The 24,540-nt window shown below is 36.0% G+C and overlaps 1 protein-coding gene across 1 annotated transcript in view; it reads left to right on the plus strand.

The window, feature by feature from the left end:
* PPP3CA (protein phosphatase 3 catalytic subunit alpha) overlaps nucleotides 1-24,540 on the plus strand; it is a 309,732-nt gene that overhangs the window by 214,412 nt on the left and 70,780 nt on the right. Inside the window, 2 exon segments of the mRNA NM_001197096.1 lie at nucleotides 15,583-15,707; nucleotides 24,373-24,484. Coding sequence (NP_001184025.1) covers nucleotides 15,583-15,707; nucleotides 24,373-24,484 — 237 coding nt within the window.

Here is a 24,540-nt window from a genome sequence, read left to right on the forward strand (position 1 = left end):
ACCATGGAGACACATGCCATGGTGGCGGGGAGGTCTGTTCATGGGGCAGAGATATGGTGGCTGACATGAATAGTCCTCCTGAGTTGCATAGGCCCCAGAGTGACATGGCCTAGGTTTGAATCTCACCTTTGCTGCTTACCAGCTTAGGTGAATAGCTTATGCTTTCTCAAATCCCCATCTGGAAAATGATGACGTATAGTAATACCTACCTCCTATGGTGATTTCAGGATTAATTGAACTGAAGTATTTAAAATGCTTAGAAACACTGCTTGGCATATTTTAAGAACTTAAAATGTGTTTGTGTGTGTGTGTGAGAGTCAAAATCAAATAATTGAGTAATAAACCTAGTCTATTAGTTTCCTAGGGCTGCCATAACAAAGTTCTACTAACCGAGCTGCTTAAAACAACAGAAATTTATTGTCTCACAGTTCTGGAGGCTAGAAGTCTGAAATCAGGATGTTGGCAAGGCTGTGTTTGTTCTGAAACCTCTAGGGGATATCCTTCCCAGCCTCTTCCAGCTTGTGGTAGCCCCAGGCCTTCCTTTGCTTGTAGCAGCCAGACTCCAATCTCTGCCTCTGTCTTTACATGGCCTCGTGTCCCTGGGTCTAAATTTTTCTCTTCCTATAAGGACACCAGTCATACAGCAGGGCCTATCCTAATGGAGTATGATCTCATGTTTTGTTTTGTTTTTAAAAAATTTTATTTATTCATAGAGACAGAGAAAGAGAGAGAGAGGCAGAGACACACAGGCAGAGGGAGAAGCAGGCTCCATGCAGGGAGCCTGATGTGGGACTTGATCCCGGGTCTCCAGGATCACACCCTGGACCGAAGGCGGCACTAAACTGCTGAGCCACCCTGGGCTGCCCGAGTGTGATCTCATGTTAACCTGCAGAGAGACCCTGTCTCCAAATAAAATTGCATTCACAGGTACCAGGGGTTAGAACTTCAACAGATCTTTTTGGGGGATCCAGTAACAGAGAAGTTCAAAACAGAGGAACTGTATATCCAGAAGCCAGCAGATGTCACCATTAGCGACCTGGGGGAGATCTAAGAAACAGGTGATGTTTTGAGATTTAACTAATGAATAGGCATTAGGGTCTTCTGTAAATAAGTAATATAACCCAAACCAAGCCCCTGGGCTAACATAAGGAAGAACAAGATTTCAGGTCCCCATGGGAACAAATCTGGACCCAAATCCTAGAAGACCTACAGTACTGAACAGGTTACTAAGATAAAAGTTCTAAACCCAAGACTGGTGCTAAGGATCCTGTTCACTTTTGGAAGTGCCCCTCCTCAAATATGTAATAAATAGCATTTTGGCAAGCCTGAAGTAATTGGTATAGTTTTAACAGCCTTCATGGAAGCAGCATTGTAGATTTTGATTGCATGGCCAATTTCCAGCACAGATAGATGTTGCTTATGTAAGATGTGTTTGAAGTCTCCTAGGGAAGAGAATGTGTTTATTTTCTGAGTGGAACACTTAACTAAGAATTTGCTCTGTATAGCCATTAGACACTGTCTGCTCTTGAGAACTTTAGTGGTGGGTAAGCAGGAGTTTGTTAGGTCTATAAAGTGTTTAAAAATATGAAGAAAAAGTGCATCACACATAGAGGCTTGTTATAATCCATGTGTTTGTACCATCAGTATTTCCAGAGTCACCAGTCTTGATTTCCCAAATAGAAGACCCTGACTGCAAGTTAGAAGCAATATGGCTGAAATACTAAGAAACTCATCTCTTTTGTGTTTTAGTCAAAAAAGTCTTTTGTAAATACCGCATTAATGACAACTGTGGAAAGAGAAATATGGAAAGTGTGCTTAACGTAGAATTTTCTAATCCTTACAGGAATTGGAATCAACGAAGATTAGATCATCCCCTAAGTGGGTTTTTATATAGTTGTTTCGTTTCCAGTTTTCCATGCCTTTCCAACACTTGATCTTTGTATGAAAACTGCTGCCATCTTCAGAGACATGAGTCATGGTACTTAAAATGTTTTCACCATATTTTAGACATCACAGGATACAGTAGGAGAAGAGTAGAGTCTTGGCATCCACAATTTTTTACATTCTAAGACTTGACCTTTCACAGTGGTTCATTACATGTTTAATTTAGCTCATGCACTAGGCTAGCAGATCCTTCAGTGTCTGAATTTCATTTCGGCCTCTTTCTTTTTTTAAGTACAGTGTGTATGTTCACCTGTATATCTGTGTATGGGTATGTGTATGATATATGTGTATATTTTCCTGGAAAAAAAGAAGTCCATAAAAAGAGCCAATTCCATTGGCAGTGGGAAGGGATGAGGTGATGACTATAACTAGAAAGAAAGGCTTTAGATAAACTAAAGAGTGGAATGTCTTCTTCTTCAGCGATTTGGGTCTGTAATATAAATGACTCCGTCACAAGTTCTGTGCAGATTCTAGACAAACTGAATATTAAACCATTTCAGTGAGTTGTCCAGTTCTTGCCAACATTGCTCAAATAAGGACTTCAAACTCTAGCAAAGGCTACTGAAATGATCTTTAAGGTAAACAGAAGTAGAAGAATTACAACCTTTTTTTTAAAGACAAACTGATTTTTGTGTTTGCCTGGAATTCTTTTCCCATTCCCATTCCTTTTATATGACAGACTTCACCTTTCCCCACTAGCAAGTCGGGGTGGGCACATGACCCAGGACTGGCCCATTGCCATGCACAGCTCCCTGGACATGAAGATTAAGTCATGAGTGAATAGAGGAGATTCAGGGGGGCAGTTATCCCTTTATTTAATTGGGCTAGAATTGGTGAATCTACCTCTTAACTCTGCATACTGGCAGGATGTGATTTGGAGAATACTTGGAATAAGTCTACCTGGTAGGAGAAAACAGACCAGTGTGTGGAGACTAAATAGTTTGGGAGGCTATGTATCCGCCCAGATCCATCCATGCCTGAAACCAGCGCTCATGCTTAGCTGCATCTCATGGGGCAATAATATGCTTATAATATTCCTGGGTTATAAGATTTTTCAAAGATCTTGGGAACGAGTCCTTTATGTGCTTAAGGTTCCATGGTATATTTTCTCACCTGTATGTAAACAAGCATTTACACTTCATTGTTTCTTTGAGGCTTTCATGATTTCTGATTCTCTGCGCTTTAAGACACGTGGAGACTCTTTGCTTCCTTTTAAATACATTATATTTACAAATAGTGGAAAGCATTGTGTACGTCAGTCAGTAATTCAGAAACCTGCCTATGTCCAATTACTTTGATCATGAATATCAATCACGGGACTTTATAAGTGATGGGATTTAAAAGTGTTGTAACAAAAATGTGCTAATCAACACAAAAATTGTAATTCCTATATAATCTATTCATGTGTAATTTCTATTTTAAATATTCTGCAGTTGTTTTGTTCCGATTCAGTCATGTTGCACAAAGTGAGGTGAATAAGAAGGCAAAAGTCACCTTGCTTGCACTTTGCATCTATAGGTGTAACATTGGGACGATCACCCTTTACCTAGCATTAAACAAAAAGAAGGCAAAATATTACCATAATATATACAAAACTCTTTATCTGGACTAAAGCTAGTGATATTTTAACATTGAAATATTATTGTAATCACTTATTAAGGGGGGGCAGCTCCAATCAAGTGGAGCGGATGAGAGCTCTGGTATTGTAGAGATAGGGAGCTTACCTGGTAGTGAGTTACTAACCCATGCCAGTTACTACATCATTATCAGATTTAATCTTCACAGCTGCTGTGTGTGATAGCTGCTACTGTCCTTATTCTACACACTGGCAACTTGAGGCTTAGAGAAATAGAGTGACTTACCAGGGCTAAGATAGAGTCTTTCTCCTGCTTGAATTCCTTTCATGGCCCCTCTTTAGATGAAGTTCCAACTTCCTAACTTGAATGCAAACATCCTTGTTCTGTGGCCCATGGTAATCTTTACAGCTTTGTCTCTTTTCATTGCATCCCTAGACTCCAAATTCACAGATCTCCTTTCACTTCCTAAATTATGTCACAAGTTTTTCTTCCGCTGTGAACCATATTCCCTGTCCCTGTCCCAACCAATTCTGTAACTAACTCCTCTTAATTATTCAGATTTCAGCCTAAGTACCACCTCCTCCGGGAAACTTTACCAAGTTTACCATTCCCAGTGCATTGCTCATTCGTTCATTCGTTTGTTCATTCAGTGAATATTTATTGAGGATTCCCTACGTGCCAGGCACTATCCTGAGCACTTAGTATATAACAGTCAACAAAGAAGAAAAGAAATCTCTGCCTTCAAAGCTTGTACTCTAGTATTATTACTTATTTAGTTCATTGTCCTTCATTACATGCTAACTTTACGAGACTATTAGTTATGTCTAAGTTCTGTTATATTCCTAGGGTCTTACAGAATGAGATGCTGTAGGAATGTTGTAGGCATTTATTTTTTGAATCAGGGCACACATGAATGACTTCATTTATTATATAACTTTTAATGGTCATCTAGAAGTATAAAAATATTAGGCCCCTTAGATCTTTTCGTGTTGCCACCAATGTAATGTCAGACCTCATTATCTTTGTGACTTCATGATTGCAACGAACCTCTTATTGAAAACAACCTGGCTTTCAATTTTTCCATACCATTGCATTCTCCCTAGAGCTTCCAGATTTATCTTCTTTCATTACTGGGATTGTGCTCCTTCTCCTGAAAACATAGCATACAAGAATCCAAACCTTCATAATCTAATCTCACCTTTCTAATCTATCTCCTCTATTTCACATATACCCTCTGATCAATACATTTTGTTTTTCTTTTTGCAGTCTATTTAACCTAGTTCATTTGCACCTTCCTACCTAAAGATCCCTTCCTCTTATTCACAACTTATTACAAATTTTTATCAACACTGCAAGTCACTTCCCTTTGGTTAAGTCTTCTTTGATAATGTCAACCCACCTTCATTTCCAAATTTCTAATTTTCTGTAAGACTTCTGTCTGTATCAGTAATATTTATAAACAAATTTTAAACAGCAAAAGAGTCTAGCACTTCACCCTTTCCCCCAACACAATGCATACCTATACACACAAAGAAACCTTCCGTGGAAATAACTCCCAAGTATGAAAAATGATGAAAGTATGCCATTATTGTTGTAATGACCCCTAACACTCCTTATATACCCTTTTAGCTCTGCAGAACACATTGAAAACCAAAATGTGACCTCAGCCACACTGGTCTTTGCTTGTTCTTACTGTTAGGGAGGGAAAGGTCAAAAGCAGTCAGGATGACTTAGCATTGCAGAGAGGAAAATTACTTATTCATGAAACAGAAGGAAAGGATCATACCAGCCACAGCACACATGGCAAGGACTGTGTGTTTGGCTTCTTACTACTTCCCAGGAAACAGCTGTAGGACGCAGAGAATAAAATTGATTTTATCCTGTCTCTAGTTCTGAGACGTTTGAAACGTTAAGGAGCCTCTTGATGAGACCCCTCTGGAACTGTTTTAGCCATGTACATTTCACAAGTGTAGGAGCCACAGAGCAACGATCATGATCAATGGTCAGTGTTTTCTTACTGATGAAAGGTCGGATCAGTAGCAGTTTTGCAGCCGGGAATCCTGTCTGGTCCCTCTCTTCATATGTGCCTTATATCCCAAGTATGCACTGTGTTTCTTAAGGGAATTGATTGTTCTTACATTCTTCTACTATAAAATTACATATTATCCTTGAATTATTTCATATTTATATAAACTTGTCTTCCCATAATTGAAAGTGACTTTGTAAATTTTCTATAACATCTGTCACATGGGGGGTATTTAATAACTCTACCTGCTAATTAAGACTGAATAAAATATCCTAGTTTATGTTGTTAGCTATTATTTGGGATTTTGGACAGTTTGTCCACTCTGACATGTAAACTCTCTTGTAAAATATCAAAACATCACAGGAGAAATCCAGTGTCCTTTTGAAAAATATAGTTCAATTTGTGACATGACTAATAACAAAGAGACATAATATTTTTAAATTAGCTTCATATGTATTAAGAACATTTAAACTTTTTGTTTAAAATACCTTAAATAATGAATATAGATGGTGGAAAGAGTTCTGGCAACTTAATAAAGCAGATTTATAAGGAAATGTAACTTGAAATTATATGATTTTGCAAAATAACCTATTCCCTATTAAAAATCAGGTTAATAACTCACCAAACACATCATGAAAATTTTTTACTTTTCAACCTTTTTATATTTGGGGAGAGGAAAAGAGTTGATTGACAATTTGATTGATCTTCCTAGAAATTCATATATATAAGAAACATTCATCATTTTTAACAATGAAAAAGAAGCTAAGTTTGAAAATGGTTACTAATGAATCACAAGTTATGATGAATTATTGGCAGTGGTTTTATGTTTTCTAAACATCTGCATTGATTTGCCCTGATCCCTTAGTTTATATGCCATGTATATCATTATATATATATATATACACACACACACACAAAAGGACATTCTATATATATATATATATTCATAGAGATTAAAAAAGGTGATGATTTGTACCACTGTGGAATGTAATCAGCTCCACAATAGGAATCTTCAATTGAATGAATATTAGTCGTGACATAGAAATTTGAAATTAATTAGTACAAGTTGTAAAACTTTTAAATTGATACCTCCTTTGGATAAACAATGCAATCTTATCCTTTCTTGATGTAACTTGAAATTTCAAAATAAAAACATAAAAACATATATGTAAAGTATTTTTAACTTGACATTTATTTTTAGAGAAACTATCCTTCTGTGTCTGTTAAGAAGTTTGACAGATGGCTGAGAGGCAATGAAATGATTCACTTATATAAATGTTTATGGGAGAACTAACTCTTAAACCCAATTTCATGACCATAAGAGAATGCTCAGAAGTTTCAGAATGAAGAGGCAAATACTTGGATGCCAGGAAACCAACACTTTTCAGTACCATTTGGTAGGAAACCAACACTTTTCAGTACCATTTGGTAGGTGTGTGTTTTCTCAAGTACGCTCTAAAGTTCTTGAGACCTGATTCTATATGCCTTTTATTTCTTTATTGTCCCAGGATATTCTAACACAAATAAATCATCAATCTTTGGTGGTATTTATGCATCCTTTTATTGCAGTTTATTTAGTAAACATTACACATTTCAGTGGTTTATTTTTTTCAGATGTTTTTAAAGAGTTTTCCAAAATTTTTATTTGAGAGAGAGAGTGAGTGAGATAGAGAGCACAAGGAGGGGGTAGAGGGGAGAGGCAGAGGAGAGGGAGAAGCAGACTGCCAAGGCAGGGCAAGATCCCAGGACCTTGAGATCATGACCTGAACCTAAGCAGAAGTCAGACATTTAACCAACTGAGCCACGCAGGGGCCCCTATTTTTTCAGATATTTAATTGAATAAATAATTCTGGAATATCTGAATGAAAGATAGATGAGGAATTGATAGATTAAGGAAAACTGGGCAGAATTAAGAATAGGCTCATTGCCTTTGTCAGAATTCTTTTCTAGAAAATACATTTTCTTAACTAATTTTCAGATGAATGTGTTCTAACATGTCTCAGGTGTTCATATATTGTTAATAATTGGTCAGTTAAAAGTTAAAAGTTCCATTTCCAAATATGCTTCATATAACAAGCCTATATATTTTTACTGAAGAAATTTAATACTTCTTTCTATTAAGTCATTTTAAGTACTGTCTTTTAGGAATAGCACTTACTACCTTGTTCACTTACTAGTAGGCATAAATAGAACTGCCTACTTGAAAGTCAGTGCTAGATAAAAAGTTCTTTACTGATAAACCTACTGCCTCTAATTGCCAATATTATGATAAATAACTGGACCTTAAAATTAAATATATGTAACCTGCTTTACTTGAGTTTTTAAAATATTAGAAACAAAATCATATTTAAGTTGTCCAAATTTGAGGAGTATCATAATAATAAGTGATTCACTTATTCCCCACTTTGAAGATTTTTCTTAGAGTTTTCCAGAAATCTAAGGAGAATTGTTTTGTTTTATTTTGTTTTCTAATCCATTTGGTAAAATACTTCTGTTTACTGTGTTACTTTCAGCTCTTAAAACATTACTACCATTACACAGCTATGAAACAGAGTGGTCTTATAAATGAGTTTTGCTACAAAAGAAAATGAGACTAACTGGAAACTCACCATGGTGCTGCTACTTGCTAAAGATTGGTAATATCGCTAAAGCCATTTGGAAATATTTCCACTCTCATAAAATGGAAATTGTGGAGCATGGGGCCTAGTTTATTTGATTTCAGCCTTAACAGCTTTCAATATATGATAGCATAGATTGGGATAAGAAGTGGAAAAAAATAGAACTTTTTATATATTTTATTTATGGCTACGTTGAGAACAGATACTTAGATCATCCATCTAAATCTGAAAAAACATTCAAGATATTTCTTAGGCAGACAACATCTGGAATAGCTGCCATGCCTATTTCATATTGTGTCAGTACATTCCGTGGACCATAGCCTGCTAAGCTTTTTTCCTCTCTTATATTACTTTATTAATGAAAGAAAACATATAGAATGAGGTCTAGTGTGAAACCCCCTACAGTTGAGGCATCTGAGACCTCCTACAAATATTAAATACCTTTTCCTAGTCACATAGGTGGCATTTTCCAGAACAAAATGACGAAAGCATAAGGAAAAGTAGTGAAGAGTGTGAATATATACATAAAGGAGGAAATTGGGGAAAGCAAATTGGAAGAATCCACGCCTTCAATAGATAGTAAAGCTGATTCAGGGAGAATGAAGACAATAATTAAGAAGCCATGGTTTGTTGCCTCAGGTCCGTCCTGAGGAATACACATACAAACCAAAAAACTAACAAAGAGCAGGTATAAAACCAGGCAGTCTAGCTTTGTAGTCTGTCTACTTACCCATCGCACTATCCTGCCTCTTCTCAAGGATGAAATAATGCATCTAGGAAAAAAGCAAAAAACCAGAACTGAAAGAATACTGTGACCACAGCTACCAAATAGTTGAACAAAACAAAACAAAACAAAATACAACATTCCAGAAATATACAGGTGGAGATGCTAAGGCATAGATCTATAACCCCCAGATCTGCTTATAGTAATGAAAGCCCATGTTTCAGGATCCTGGAAGGAGTTCACTGGGTTCTGAAACCTGGGACCAGTATTTCGAAAAGTGAAAAGAACAATCATTCGTTTATTAATGATATATCTAAGTACTTAAGTCATCATATTTACTTGTATTTGACTGAAATTACATCAACTCCTAGTGTTTATCCAATACCCTTGATTGGTGATGACCATCAAGGGCTTGGTGAACTACATAATGTAAATAATTCTACATATCACATAACTGATAATTTTCGGGTCTGACCAAACTTGGACACATGAATAGAGGGATGACCAAATTTAATTAAATAATCTTGTAAGTATTATACATCCTTATTACTATTATTAGTCAATAGTGTCGCAACCATGACCATGACTTATATAATTCTGTAACATTATTATGAATTTTTAATAATTCTGCCTTTTGTTATAATATGGATTGATGCAGAAATGGAAAATTGGTGGTAACAGTTGAAACAAATACATTCTTGTTTAATAAATTAAATTCTTCCAGTAAACAAAATCTTGGGAAGCATTCAACCCAGGAAGGAGAGAAAAAAACAAGAATTTTCATGGTTAAAGCACCTATTTTTAAGAAAAAAACAAATTTCAATAATTTATTATTCTATTGATTTGAATATACTGTGTACATACCAAGGTGTTGTATTTGTTTGGTCCTTCTATAACATAGCTTAAAAATGTAGGCTATTCTAGTTTCTTTCCATTGGATTATAATTATAAGCTGACATTTTTTAATTTATCTTTTACTAGTTAGTTTATTTTTACAGTTGATAAAGAATTTTAGAAATAAGTTAATGCCATAATAAAACTCCCTTTTATCTCAGGAATTTCCAGATTTCAGAAGTTTACACATTCTGCTAATTAACTATACGTATTCAGGCTGACTGGTTTGTACTTGAACTTATCCTTCACGAACGGTTCCCTAAGCCTGGATTATCAACAGGGGGAAGCACATATGTACTTGTGGTACCCACTGTATTTACCCTATAGCAAAACCTCTAAATGTAAGACCTTTCTCTGCAAAATTGTAAATTTTGGAAAAGAGTAAGTTGTAGCTGCCAGAAGATTCAGAAATCAAACTAATAAATGTAATAGATTAATCCTCTCATGCTGAGAATTAGACATGTTAGTTCCTTAACATTAGAAATTTTATTGTCTTGGGAAATGTGGTTATTATGGAAAAAGTATTGGGTGGAAATCAGTGAAGCTGAAAGGACAGTGGAACTCTAATGGTGCAAATTGCTGGGTGATTCAGTAATGTCTTTTCTAAAAGAAAAATTACAAACTGTTAGTTTAGTATGAACTGGAAAAACTTGTATAAGAAGTTATTCTACTTCATGCAAGTCTTCCAAGATGATAAAAGCCAGTGTTTTGGAGGAACTAAAAGGTCTTTATAGAAAAATAGCGAGTCAAGAATCCAAAGCACTTGACTTCTAAATCATGATATGGATGCGATTTTGGAACGCTGGTCCATTAAAAATCTATTTTTCCCCTGCAATTGATCGTTTGATAGGGTTTTTTTTTTTTTTTTTTTTTTGTCTGTTTCTCTTTAACAACTCACTCCTCTGTCCTCAGGCATTCTTAATTTGTGTAAGCTTTCTTTAACCTGGAATGCTATGACATTAAAGAAGTTTTGCTTAGTGTCAGTAAGAAGTCAATGCAGTGATGTTCTTTAATGGATTTTTTTTTATATGGGCAAGAAACAGGACCAAATGCGTGAGTGTGAGCATTAGTTCAAAACTACTTTAAGTAGTTTTACATGAAAGTATATATTTTATATTCTGTTTGTTAATATGAGCTTTATTCAGGATGGCAGTTTTTGTCAGAGTCCTTTTCAAATGATCGGTTGTATAGCAGTTGTACGGGGACCTCATCCTAGTGTGTTTAGTACTGTCTACTGTTTACATTCTTTAAAGTTGTAATTTAATTGCCAATGTGAACTTAGAAACAATGGAACTCTTTGAAAAAATAATTAAATTATAATATGAACATACTTATTTGCTGATTCACTCAAGTAATCACGACGTGCATACCTAATTGTATGTATAATATGTGAATGATTCTTGTACTGAGTATCTTTCCCTTCTAGATAAAGTTAGCAGCTTATCTCTAGTCAGGAGATGCAATGCAAAGGCTTGGTCCTGGGAGTGATTATCTTTCCAGCTTGTCCTTCTTCTGCCTGAGATTGTTTTCTCAAGAGCCTGTTTGTCCTCAATATCCTGGCCATTATCTTCTCTGCTTAGCAGTGTGCTGGTTCTCGGGGCTCAGACTTGCCCTGTGACTGATTCATTGTCCAGTTTGTAGATTATAAGAACTTACTCAGTAACTACAAAGAGTCCCTTGTTACAGCCCCAGCTGTTTATTGCTCTTTCTCTTTAGCACTACTTTGCTGTAATACACAGTGAGTAAAGTCTTGAACTTGTTTAATGACTCCCTAACAGCTATGCTGACCACTAATCTCCAAATAATTCCTTCTTTGTGGTGTGTGGTTTTACACACACATATCTGTGCATGGACATACAGACACAATATTTCTATTTGTATTTATGTATACTTGAACCTCCAAGCCTGTGTTTTCAAAGCTTAATGGCTAGCTATCCAGAAAAGATACTAGAAATAAAAGCTATTTCCTTCCTTAAGAAATAAAGACATCTCCTTTCTGTGTGTTGTTTTCAGTTTTCTACTTTCAGATTCTGTACTCTCCTTCAGAAGACTTAGATCAGACATTGGTGCCACTCTGTGAGAATCATTTCCAATAAAGTTTTATTTGTAGTAGACTGAGAGTCATTCTGGGCCGGGAAGCAATATTAAAAAGCAATTATTTAAAAGTAATTGTTTACTTAGGTATTATTTAGCACTCGGTTATTTAGACATAATATATGTATTTCCTGATAACAGAAGAGAGTAAAGTAATAAATATGGAAGCATCACAGAATGTTGGTCACTGTTGCATCATTTGGTTGTACTGAGAAAGTTAGAATAGCCACATTCAAAATCACTTAGTTGGGCACTTCGGTGGCTTAGCAGTTGAGCATATATGCTTTTGGCTCAGGTCGTGATCTCGGGGACTGGAATCAAGTTCCACATCAGGCTCCCTGCCTATATCTCTGCCTCTCTCTCTCTCTGTGTCTCTCATGAATAAATAAATAAAATATTTTTTAAAAAATCACTTAGTCACCTGACTTATAGATTTAACTTCTTGGTATACCTGAACAATATAAAAACTAATGGAGTTCTTACATCTCCAGCATAAAAACAGAAGCAGGACCATAGCTCATAGGGAAAATAACCATCATGTTGTGACGCATCTGATTACTCATGGATAAGGGTATCAATGGTACAGAAAAAAAAAAAAAAAACTTATGTTCTATTTCATTATCTTTGGTGTGTTCATTTCATTAATGCCATAACTCTCTACATTTCTGATGGAAATATGCACAATTCTCCCTAATAATCTATTGAAGACATAATATATATTTTTGGAGAATGTTTAGTCAGGTGAATGGCTGTTTTCATAGAGGTGGGGAGTGCTTTTATTACCTATATTGTGTTTCTGTATTTTTGGAGCCTTTTCAAGATAATCAGCCTTTCCGTGCTGGCTCCTAGATGAGTACTCTGTCCACCAGCAGTGTTCCATTGGGAATGAGAAGCAAATAATGAGAAGCTAGGGGAATGTGGAAAACAAGGTTATGTCGATGAAGCAAGAGCTTACCTTGAAGGTATAACAGAACTTGTCAAAGCCTCGTTGTTTGGGAAGTGGGGTTAAAACCAAATGATGTTGAAGATGAAAGGAACTAGCCTCGTGGAGAATTGGGAAACTGAGCAAATAAGAAGACAGCTTGCCTCATTAGCTGGCATTTTTATTCTGCTCAGATGGGCCCAAGAGGATGGAAGGTGGGGGCCACAGCATCATTTGGGGGGAAAGCTACCTGACTATACCTTTTTCTTACCATCACATAGAGGTATCCTTCCTCTGTGTGGGGCCATGGCACCCTCCCAATATCCTCTTGAGTACCTAAGCATGGCAATCACTTTCATCCTGAAGTTTGATATCAAAATAGTGAATGTTCCCAGATATTTGGGATAAATCTTTTATCTTAAAACTGAAATGTGCAAGGCATAAGCAGTAGCTACATTCAAAAGCCCAGAGAACTTTTGCTCTTTATTATCTCTTTTCTTAGGTTCATCTCTTTCTCCTAGACTTGCTCAAACAATTCCTTTAGTATTATCCTTTCATATAATAGGAAATCCTACTCTGACACCAACCTGGAATTAACATTGAAGAAGTTGCTTTTCAAACATGTATTTCCCCATTTAATCCCTGTGAGGGGAACCACACAAGCATGCAGAATGAGGGCTGGGGTGTGCCCACAAAGGCTCAAAAATGTAGGTCTATTTAGTCTTACTGACTAGGTAAAACTCATCCAAGAGCTGATTATAAATCTGCATCTCTGGGGATTCTGATTCAGGGCCCTGGGGTCTAGTCTCCAAACCTTCTCATGTGTTTATGATGTAGAACCAGGTAAGGAAACCACCATCAGATACTTGGAGGTCCCACATTCTACTCCAGTCTGGCTGAACACTGTTTTGAAAAATGTGACTTAAAAGCTTAAAATAAGATCTCAGACAAGTTGAAGGCTTTGAGCTTGCACCAGAACAAACTCTACAGACCTATCATCCAACATTATCAACACCAAAGGCATCTCAAAATCTCTGACTTCTTGGTTAGTGGATTTCCAAATTAAACACAGTGCAGGCCCAGTGGAAGAATCCTAAGGTAGCACATGTTTCTCGTGTTCCTACTGGGTGGGAGGTGCTATTCTCTGCACTGACAAGTTATACAACTGCACAGAGGTTATATTTTAGTGGGAAAGATCAGAAAAGAAACAGTACACAAATTAATGAGCGAGATAGCTCCTGATAGTGATAAGCATTGTGAAGAAAGTAAAACAAATTAATGGGATGGAGAATGATTTTGGAATAAGGTGACTCCTTTAATATGGAGTGCTCTAGAAAGACCCCTTTGCACCTGTGACTGGTGGCTAAAAAGAAGTCAACCTGTGGAAATCCAAGGAAGAAAGAATTTGGATTGTTTAAGACAATGAAGGGAATTCCTGGGTGTCTCAGCAGTTTAGTGCTGGCCTTCAGCCCGGGGTGTAATCCTGAAGTCCCGGGATCGAGTCCCACGTCAGGCTCCCTGCATGGAGCCTGCTTTTCCCTCTGCCTGTGTCTCTGTCTCTCCCTCTCTCTCTGTGTCTCTCATGAATAAATAAATAAAATCTTAAAAAAAAAAAGACAATGAAGACCCACATCTAGTGTACCAAGAGGGGGAATGAGATGAAGGTGGACTAAAATGGTTTTATCTTAAAATGATTGCAGCAGAGAATGGGTTAAGATAGCATGCGTGGAGCTCCTGATTTCCTCTTTGTTGACGTATTCATTCCATGAGCCTCATAGTGTTTAAGAAATAACCACATCATGTTCATCATTTAAGCATGAAATTATTTTAAAATATTAAATACATAGACATAGAAAAACATATAAAATATGTAAGATGTTATAACATGATAGTTGGCAGCAAAAGCTCTGAATTAAGCAAATCTGAATTTAAACTCTGGATCATCCATGTAGAATCATGCTTAGCCACATAACCTGTCTTAGTAACTATTTCCTCATCTGTATAATGGAGATTTTTTTTTTTTTTTTAGAGCTTTGGAAGTAGTAAATGAAATGATAAGTCCTAAACAAGTAGTTTCTAAAAAGAAAGGCTGCATGGCTTTTACAAGAATTTTGGTTTAAAAGGGAAGGCAAGAAAGTTAAGAAATATTATTTCCCAGTGATTTGGAAGGTACTATGTTTAGGGTTTTTTTTTTAATTCAACAATTTTTTTGTCATTTTAACACCTGATATTATTAAAAAAGTATTCTTTTATAATTCAAATTGAAGTTTTTTTTCTTTCTTAGTGGTACATAAACTAATGATGTGCTTTATCATTGATGACATTTTAGAGTCAGTGAAATACAGTTTTTATGATACATAAAAAGTAGTATTTATTTATTCAGACCTCAGTTATATGGAGATAATGCCAAATTTCTGAACCTCTCTTTCCTTATCTCTTATCTGCAAAGCGAAAATTCAGCCCATGACATTGTTAGTATTAAATCAGAAAATGTGCATCTATTTCTTAGCACAGTGCGTGGTGTAGCATTGTTTAATGCACAGCAGCAATACTTGTTATTACCTTTATTTTTACAGTTAATCTGTGAATCAGTAGATTTGGGTGCTAGAGCCAGGTCTGCCACTAATTAACTTTGAAACCTCTGTCTCACTTTCCTGTTTTGCAAAAGAATGTTTTGGCTAAGATGAGCTCTAAATTCCTTCTGGCTCTAAAATTTTATAATATTTTAGTCTAATTCAGTATCATAATGTGACCATAAAATGAATTTTCTTTGTTTCTTTCAGTTTGTGGGGACATCCATGGACAATTCTTTGATTTGATGAAGCTTTTTGAAGTGGGGGGATCTCCTGCCAACACTCGCTACCTCTTCTTAGGGGACTATGTTGACAGAGGGTACTTCAGTATCGAAGTAAGTCCGCATCATTTCCTAGCTATTCTGGAATGGATCAACAATATCTTAGCAAACTATAAGTTGTAAATGTTACTGTCTTGAGGAAATTCCTCGTCTGTCATAAAACTGTAAGACACTCCATTCTCAGGATATTATGTATTCTATTTTCATTTGGTTCCCATATGCTTTTTAATGTTTAGAGATGCCAAGGAAATGGCTATTATTGAGACTTTCCTTATATACCTTTTATATATTTAAAACTTTACAAAAATTACATCATACTTTATGTTAGATAATTCTTTTTCCTGTTGCAGAACTAATCAGAGTTGATTAAATAAGCAGGAATGTATTTGCATGGTTATGCCTTGTAATTGTGAGGCAATAACTGATCTTTGTAAATTGATAGCCAGGTGCATGTGTGCCTGTGTCTGTGTCCTTGTTTTTGTGTGTATGTGTGAGTACACTTACAGCTGCTGTATTTTGTCTTTTTTTGGCATCTGTCATCTAATTAGGGTAATTTGTCAAACTAATTAATTAAAACAAAAGAGATAACCTTTGAGTAGATGTTCTTCCTCAGCCCTCTGCCTGCATCTGCTTCAGGTAAGTAGGAATTACATTCAAATTAAAGGCAAAGACCTTGCTTCATTCACTTGTTTGTGTTTCCTGGTGCTTAACATGGTGTCTCAAACATAAAAAGGGTTCACCAGATATTTATTAAAAGAAATGATTTAATGGGATGCCTGGGTGGCTCAGTTGATTAGGTGTCCAATGCTTGATATTGGTTCTGTCATGATCTCAGGGTCCTGGGATCAACCCTGCATTGAGGTGGCAGGGGGAGGGGGAGGGTTCCACACACAGCAGGGAGCCTGCATGAGAATTCTACTTCTGCCCCTTCCCCTCCTGCACCTTGTGGAGGCACATAAACTCTCTGCCTCACTCGCTAATAAATAAATAAATATTTTTTAATAAAAGGAAATGATTTAAAATTGAGTGTTAAAGAAGCAGAGTTCATGGTGTAGTACTTGATATTATATGTGCTCTCAGATAAAGGGCATTTAAAAGGAAAAAAGTTATTCTTAAGAGAGAAATCAACTTTATAGAAGTCTCACACCAACATCATATAGTCATAGTATTCATATGAAAAGATTTTAAGCTTTCACCATAATATTTTATTTATTATAGGAATATTTAATGTTGAAGAACATACCATGCTCTTAAATAGCTTTTGTTTTCAAAACACTCATACCAATTTTATTTTTTTTGGTTCAATTTACCTTCAGTCATTGAGTCTATGTGTGTGTGTGTGTGTGTGTGTATCTCAAATATATATATTTGAGATATATATATTTGAAAGAGATAGAGAAACGAGACATTGGCTATATATATTAAATATATAATATTTTCACCAATATATTAAGCCTTTCTGTATTTGAGGACCATATATTTCTTAATTATTCATGATGATGAGGGAAAGAGGGATGGTTTTGATATATATATCCAAAAGGAGAAAGTAAATTTTTGGCTTTCTTCCACTTGGTAAACAAGTACTGTATTATTGAACACATACAATGTAAACACACTATGATCAGAACTATAGAGAATTTGAAGAAATGTGTATCCTTGCTCTCCAGAAACCTAAATCTATGTGGGAAAATATAATAACTATAAAAAGTTACATAGGATCAGAAGCCTAGAATAGGTGGTCATCTAGGATTCAATTATTTGAATTATTAAAACTTTGTGATAAAAGCAGTACAAAAAATGATTGGCATTGGAAAATAGAAAAGTAGGACAATTTTAAGAGCAGACATGACTGAGTAAGACTGAATCAAAGAAGTGAGATTAACAAGGAAGGAAATTGAAACAAGAAGAGCACAGGGGAAGAAATTAATAAACTACAAATCTCATTCATGGGTTGACTTGACCAACTTGGTAGGGAAGGACAATTGAATCCAGATTTTGTAAGATGTTTGTATCACATTAGCATCGATACCTGCCAAGAGAAAACAACAACAAATCTGTGAAATGGTGATTTGAACAAGATAGAAATTTATTTCTCTTTCCAGTAAAAGCTCACAGATGGGAATACCCAGCTGGTGTAACCCAGCATGGTGACCGGGCCCAGGCTTTTTCTACCCTGTTGCTCTGATGGGCATAGGGTGCATGGCTCATTCCAAAGGCTACCTTGTGACTCAAGACAACTATACCAACTTCAACCATTATGTCCTGTGTTACATTCAGCTAGAAGGAAAAGGAAAAAGAGAAGGGCATGGCCTCTCATTTATGCATGTTTTCCATAAGTGGCACACTTACTTCAACTTGCATACCATAGCCAGAATTTGTTGCTATAGGCATAGGTGATTTCAGTGTGTAGCCAGGTTGGAGAAAGACTGTAATAGACAGAAAACAGAAATGGGACTTAAAAGTGTTTCTACTATTCCCCTTAAATTAGGATTGTGTGGAACCTAAGTAAATACTTTAGAAAATTATTTTTTTATTCTTAAATTCATCTTATTCCTTTAACATGCAAAGTGCTCCTAGGTAAGATTCTGAGGATGAAAGAAATAGGTGTTCTACTTTCCTGGAAGCTTACCTTCTTAGGGAAAACGGAAGACTATCCTATTGGGATTGATTATTTTTATTGGCCGAATGATGGAGTGCTATGTAGGAAATATTTTTAACATCATAATATTTGTGATTTTTAACGACTTAATTTTCCATCTTTTTAATCTATTCAAAGAAATAGATTAAAGGCTATTTCCTATTAATTTACTGATGAAGACAAAGTACTAAGTCATGTGTTGCTTGAGTGGTGGTTGGCACATTTGGAATTCTTTGTCTCACCAGCTCCATCTTTGGATAATATTCTTTCTTAATCTTGTTGGTGTTTATTTACCTTTGAATTTTTACTCCAAGAGTTCAGGCTTCTGAATCGCTGGGCTCAAATTACTTGAGATTTCCTAAACTCTCTCTAATTAGGAGCTTTTTAGAACTTTACTTCCTTAAATTAAAGAACTTGAGAAGCTGTAATCACTAACTTGCTCTTCAGCAGATTTCTTTTTAGTCTACAATTAATCTAGATATTTGAACTATGAAAGTTGCAATATTCTGTGTAATATGCACCTTTTGAAATTCATGCAAAGGAATCAAAGTAGAGCCCAGATTTTAGTGACAGCAAATGTAAATATCGGGACATTTGAAAGTTCTGAGATGCATATATCAGAGTTCCCATCTTCACAAACAGCTCTTTAATTAAACTCTAAGTGTCTGAGAGTACAGCTCCAGGGACTTGCCACATGCGTACAGAAATAACACAAATGTGAAGGTCTCATCTATGAAAATGATCCGTTTTGATTAGACTGGGACCTTTGAAGGGCTTTGGGATGGCTCAGTGATATCATCATGTTTAAAATAGAACAGACATTTCTATAAAATATATTTACTGAGAATATTTCAGGCCTCTTAATTTTGGATTAAGGAAGCTTATATTGTTTGCATGCTGAAATGCTATTGTTTGCCTGGTATACATGATCTCAGTTATTCCTAAAAGTTTTGAAAGGAACATGCAAATCTCTTCTTTTTGTGCTTGTGAAACTCAAAGCTCAGAGAGTCACACTCATAGTAAATGGCAGTGCTGGGATTCAAAGTCTGTGTTCTTTCCACTACACCCCAGGCCTTGTCCATATTCACTAAGCAAACTGCCCAAAAAAAAAAAAAAATTTGCACACAAGTGTTGTGGAAACTGATACACACTTTTATATTTACTCATGTATGTGCAAATGTGCACACAGAACCTTCTCCCCCACCTCTGTAATCTGAAGGTTCAGCATTGAATATAAAATATTCTCTTTGAGAAAGATACTGTTGGTTTAAGAGAACTCCTAAAATCAGAGTCAGTTTTCCAGTGTGTACTATTCTAACAGCTTTCAAAGGTTCTTGATTCTTCTCAATAATTCAGGGCTCCCCTGTAGGTATTTCTTCTTTGACTGTCCTCTGGGCAAAGAGGAGCCACTTATGTTTAATTTTACCAAATCAGCTTTGAAGAGTAAGTTCAGATTTCATACAGTCTCTGCTGGGTAGTATTTCCAGGCACTAGGTAATGTGCTGTGGGCAATCCATGGAGTTCATTTTCTGCACCCCTACCCACCCCCTCCCACCCCCTCTCGTTCTGCCAAGATTAGAAATCATTCCCCACAAAGCCCAAATAAAACAAGTAAGCTTTTGAATAGTGATGAAAGAGGTAATTCTGTTTGGAGTAATAATTTGTCTCACACCAAATACCATCCTCGTTCTGATGATTGCATTTTGCTACCTAATCTCTTTGATCAAGCATACGTGTATATAGAAGCCCAGCGTCTGAGTGTGTTCCCTGAGAAGGCAGAGAAAAACAGAATTGCAAACGGAGGCATGCCCAGCTATTTCCTTCTGTTCACTTGTTCATGTTCCTTTTCTAGCCATTCTGCACTGCTGGGCATGGCAGTGGGCTTAGCAGCAAGGGAGCCCCTCCCGTTGTACTTACATACAGGTCTCAGCCCAGGCCTCAAACACATGTAAGCATGAAGAGTTGCTGTGTTTATTTGCTGTGGACTAAATGACTAAAATGAACCACAGCAAGTCAGGCAACGTTCCGTGCTTCTGCCTGAGAATAACAAGCAAACGGTACAGCAAGCCATGTTAGGTGACAGAGTGATGCCACAGACATGAGGAAGAAATTGCCTGCTGTCTTCCGGCCACCGGTTGTCTTTGTAGTGCATTGTTATTGCTCTGCTGCTTCTCTGCACGCTTGTCAGACCAAGCAAAGAATGTCTGAGAGGAGCTGCATTTGACATTTCCGGAGTTTGGATCTTTTCCCAACCAATGTACATCCTTCACTTAATTGTCCTATGACTGAGAGGCATCCCTTTTGATTGGAATGTGTCACAGCTTGGAGAGTTATTTTAGAAGGCTGCTTGATGCATATCTGAAGCTGTGCACTTTCTCTTTACCTTCCTCCATCTTTTACATCTTTCTTTACTCCCCTATGCAAGTTCTCAAGATTACTCATCCTTAAAAGGTGTAAATTACAAAATAAATCATTACATTACTATTGAACCAATACAATATCCTTCACAAAATTATATTCTTAGTGCTGCTTCATTGGAAAAGACCGATAGATCAAATAGGAGAAAACCACGACTGTGATGGAAATTAATAAAAACATAGAGGATGCTCAGTTTTTCATATCTTAAAACTCATTTTAAGTTGTAAATATTTGTATAGTTATTTAGAGTAACACTGGAAAGACAGTCAAGATCCAGTTGAAAATCAGTAGCACGAGGAATTTACATCTAGCCATGCAAAAGGGCCAAAGTAACCTGCGTCTGTTTCTACCTTAACCAATTAATTCAGGGTAAATCTTATTCAAATGAATCATCTCATACCACATAGGTGAAAATACCCAGTTATTGAACTGATTTGCGTTTCATTGCTTATTGATTGTGATACCTTTATCACGAGAGACTTTCCTTTTTAAAAATAATGTCAGGTTATGATTTTGTTTCAGATTGACAGGTCTCTAGAACATTAGAACTTTAGATGGCAGAATTTAGTTGCCAGCAAGAGAGTAGTGTTGTATTTGGCAGCTCTCTCCCACCAGATGTTGAGGGTGAAGGCTGGCAGGGCTCCACTCTCCAATCCACTCTGGCCCTTTCATTTACCATGCCACTTCTTCCATATTGGCTGCGTTTGTGGTTTGATTCAGCGTTTGGGAAGAGATTCTATTCTTGCCACAGGGGAGAAGGAAATAAAATGTGAAAACAGGACTCTTATTTGGAGGGCATGCTGAGCCAAGAATTTGGAAATTATGTTTTCTTTCTCTCTTTTTCCTTCTCCTTTTTTCCTTTTTTTTTCTTTTCTTTCTCTCCCCCTCTCCTTCCCTCCCTTCTGTGTTCCTGTCTTCCTTCTTGTTTATAGGAAAGAGCTAATATTAAACTCCTACTACATAGTAGGTGCTTTACATCCTTTAAATAATAAGGGGCATTGAATGTGTATTGAATCACTGAAAAGGTAAATAAAGATGATAAGCGTATCATAAAATTTTTCTGCATCACTCTTTGAGGTTTCAGTTATGAAAAAAAGCTACAGAAATTAAAACTAGGGGCAATAAAGCCATGTGCTAATGTCAAAACAGGATCTTTTATAGATAGCAAAAGAGAAACTATAGGTCCTAAAAAGTGATTCCTCTAGCATTTAACTGGGGTTAGAAAATTGCATTTTAGATTTTAGTTGGAGAGATAATAGCCCTGCTTTAAGATTCTTACAGACAAAGCTAATCTGGAAGAGTTTAGAATTGTGGTTACATTTCCAAAACGATATTGATTGGGAGAGGAGGCACAAGGGAGCCTTCTGTGTGCTGAAATGTAACTGGATTTGGTTAGTAGTTTCATGAGAATATACATATGGACAAAGTCATTGGCATATTTAAAATATTTGCACTTCATCATACATAAGTTACACTCTAGTAAAAACAACAAGAAAATCTTTTTTAAAAGCAGCTACAGTATAGCCAAAACATATATTCTTTCTCAATATAAAAATAGAATACATTAGCTATAGCAATTTCAGTAAGTAAATATAATTCTTAAAAGACTTTACATTCCCATTTTATTCCAAACTAAACATCCGAAGTTAGAAACCAGTATGGAAATGTGTGTGTGTTTGTGTGTGTGTATTTCCTTAGTAGTAAGATACAACCTTGTAAGGTTTTAAGTAGTAATAGTTCTCTCATTGACATTAATGATGGTTAATAAATATCCTCTCTGATATTTGAGACAAGTTTGAGTAATAATCCTTTTATGAAAGCATGTAAGTAAGTATACCCCCAAAACCAGATACACAGAATTTAGAGATTCATTGAGCCACCATACTACCCACTAGAATAACAGGGAATATGCACCATTGTTGAATGATAATGCCTTAAGGATCACTTGTATAGACCATTCGGTCAGCTGTTCAGAAATAGTTATATCATTTGTCACAGGAACTTTAGCTAATAACTATAATCAGAAAATGATAATTAGAAAATTAAAGTAACATGTATATAAAATTTTATGTCAACCCATTATTTTTGTTTACTTCAATTATAATTACATAGTTGGAGACAATATCTTACTTGGAAAATACAATAATACATACTTGCTTTGATAATTAGTATTTTCTCAAAGACTTGGGCTGTGTATTCAAACATAACTATTTTTTATTCATTTAATAAATTATCATATAAACTAACAGAGGCAGTTATTCTTCACAGGTTATCACAACAAATGAATCACCAATAGCTTGTCCAATAGTGGACATTATCAAGCATATTTACTATATGTTGGAAACTTCTTTACAAAAATGTAAATATGGTATGATTTTTGGTTTCAGATTTGAGTGACCAGAATCAGACTTATCTCTATTTTTGTGGTTCTATATCTTCTTAACCTTGCTTGTAGAACATAAACTTTTTTTTTTTTTTTTTAAAGATTTCCTTTATTTACTCATGAGAGACACACAGAGAGAGGCAGAAACATAGGCAGAGAGAGAAGCAGGCTTCCTGCAGGGAGCCTGATGCAGGACTTGATCCCAGAACCCCAGGATCATGCCCTGAGTTGAAGGCAGATGCTCAACCACTGAGCCACCCAGGTTTCCCTAGAACATGATGAGGAAAAAAGAGCATACTGGTTTTCAAAAAGAGGTTTTCTGTTCCCTGTGGATTCCTGAGTAATGTCAGTGGAGGATAATGAAATTGATGTTAGTACTTGAGTATCTCAGTTATCTTAATGTACACTCCAGGATCACTGTATCAATGTAGGCTTATTCCAAACCTGGTGACTTCAAAGTGGACCTTCATTTTTACACATACTGCCATACCCAAGTAACTGTTTAAAAGTCTTAAGGTATATGAAATGTTTTAGTTATTAGCAGCATGTGTACTGAGGTTCCCTGGCCTTCAGTTTAATTATATGTTAAACTAACATTCTTAAGGCTTTATATACCAAAGGCACTGAAATAAAAGACAAAGTGATAAGGAGGAGAAGAAGGCCAGTGAAGGAGAGAACATAATAGAAAATAGAAACATGGGGTGCCTGGCTGGCTCAGTCAGTACAGCACGTGACTAGATCTCAGGGTTGTAAATTTGAGCCCCACATTGGGTGTAGAGATTATTTTAAAAATAATTAGAAATTTAAAAAAAAAGAAAGTCTCTCAGTCTGCCTGAGCCTGGCATTGTTTGCTTCCAAATTTTGTCTTGCTTTTCCTTCACAATTCTATTTCTATTACTTTTTTTTCAGGTTTGTTTTATATAAAGAGAGGTGTCTTTATTTATTAATTGCTAATCACATTTCTTCTCATACTTTTACGCCAGTATATTCTGAGTATATCTTCATTCAGGCTTAGGCTTCTTCCAGTAGACCCTGTTAAGTCTTTTGTTTTCTTGTGGTGCATATATCCTCAGTGCATGTATATATTTTAGGTATAGATGAACCTTGGTTTTGTATTAGTGTTTTCTGTTTGATTTTTGATATCCTCCATAATAAGGCTTAGCCTTTTGGGAACTTTAGGTTACAATAGCATGCTAGTTCATGTCTTCCTGATGTGAGCAATGGGATCCTCAAGTATAATGGAAAAATATTTAATTTTATGTTATTTTTATTTTTTTCAGTGTGTGCTGTATTTGTGGGCCTTGAAAATTCTTTACCCCAAAACACTGTTTTTACTTCGTGGAAATCATGAATGTAGACATCTAACAGAGTATTTCACTTTTAAACAAGAATGTAAGTATACTTCAGGCTTCTCCATTTAAACACCGTATGTGCTAGTCATTTTAATC

This window comes from Canis lupus, chromosome 32, assembly GCF_011100685.1.
Source record: "Canis lupus familiaris isolate Mischka breed German Shepherd chromosome 32, alternate assembly UU_Cfam_GSD_1.0, whole genome shotgun sequence".
Lineage (NCBI taxonomy): Eukaryota > Metazoa > Chordata > Mammalia > Carnivora > Canidae > Canis > Canis lupus.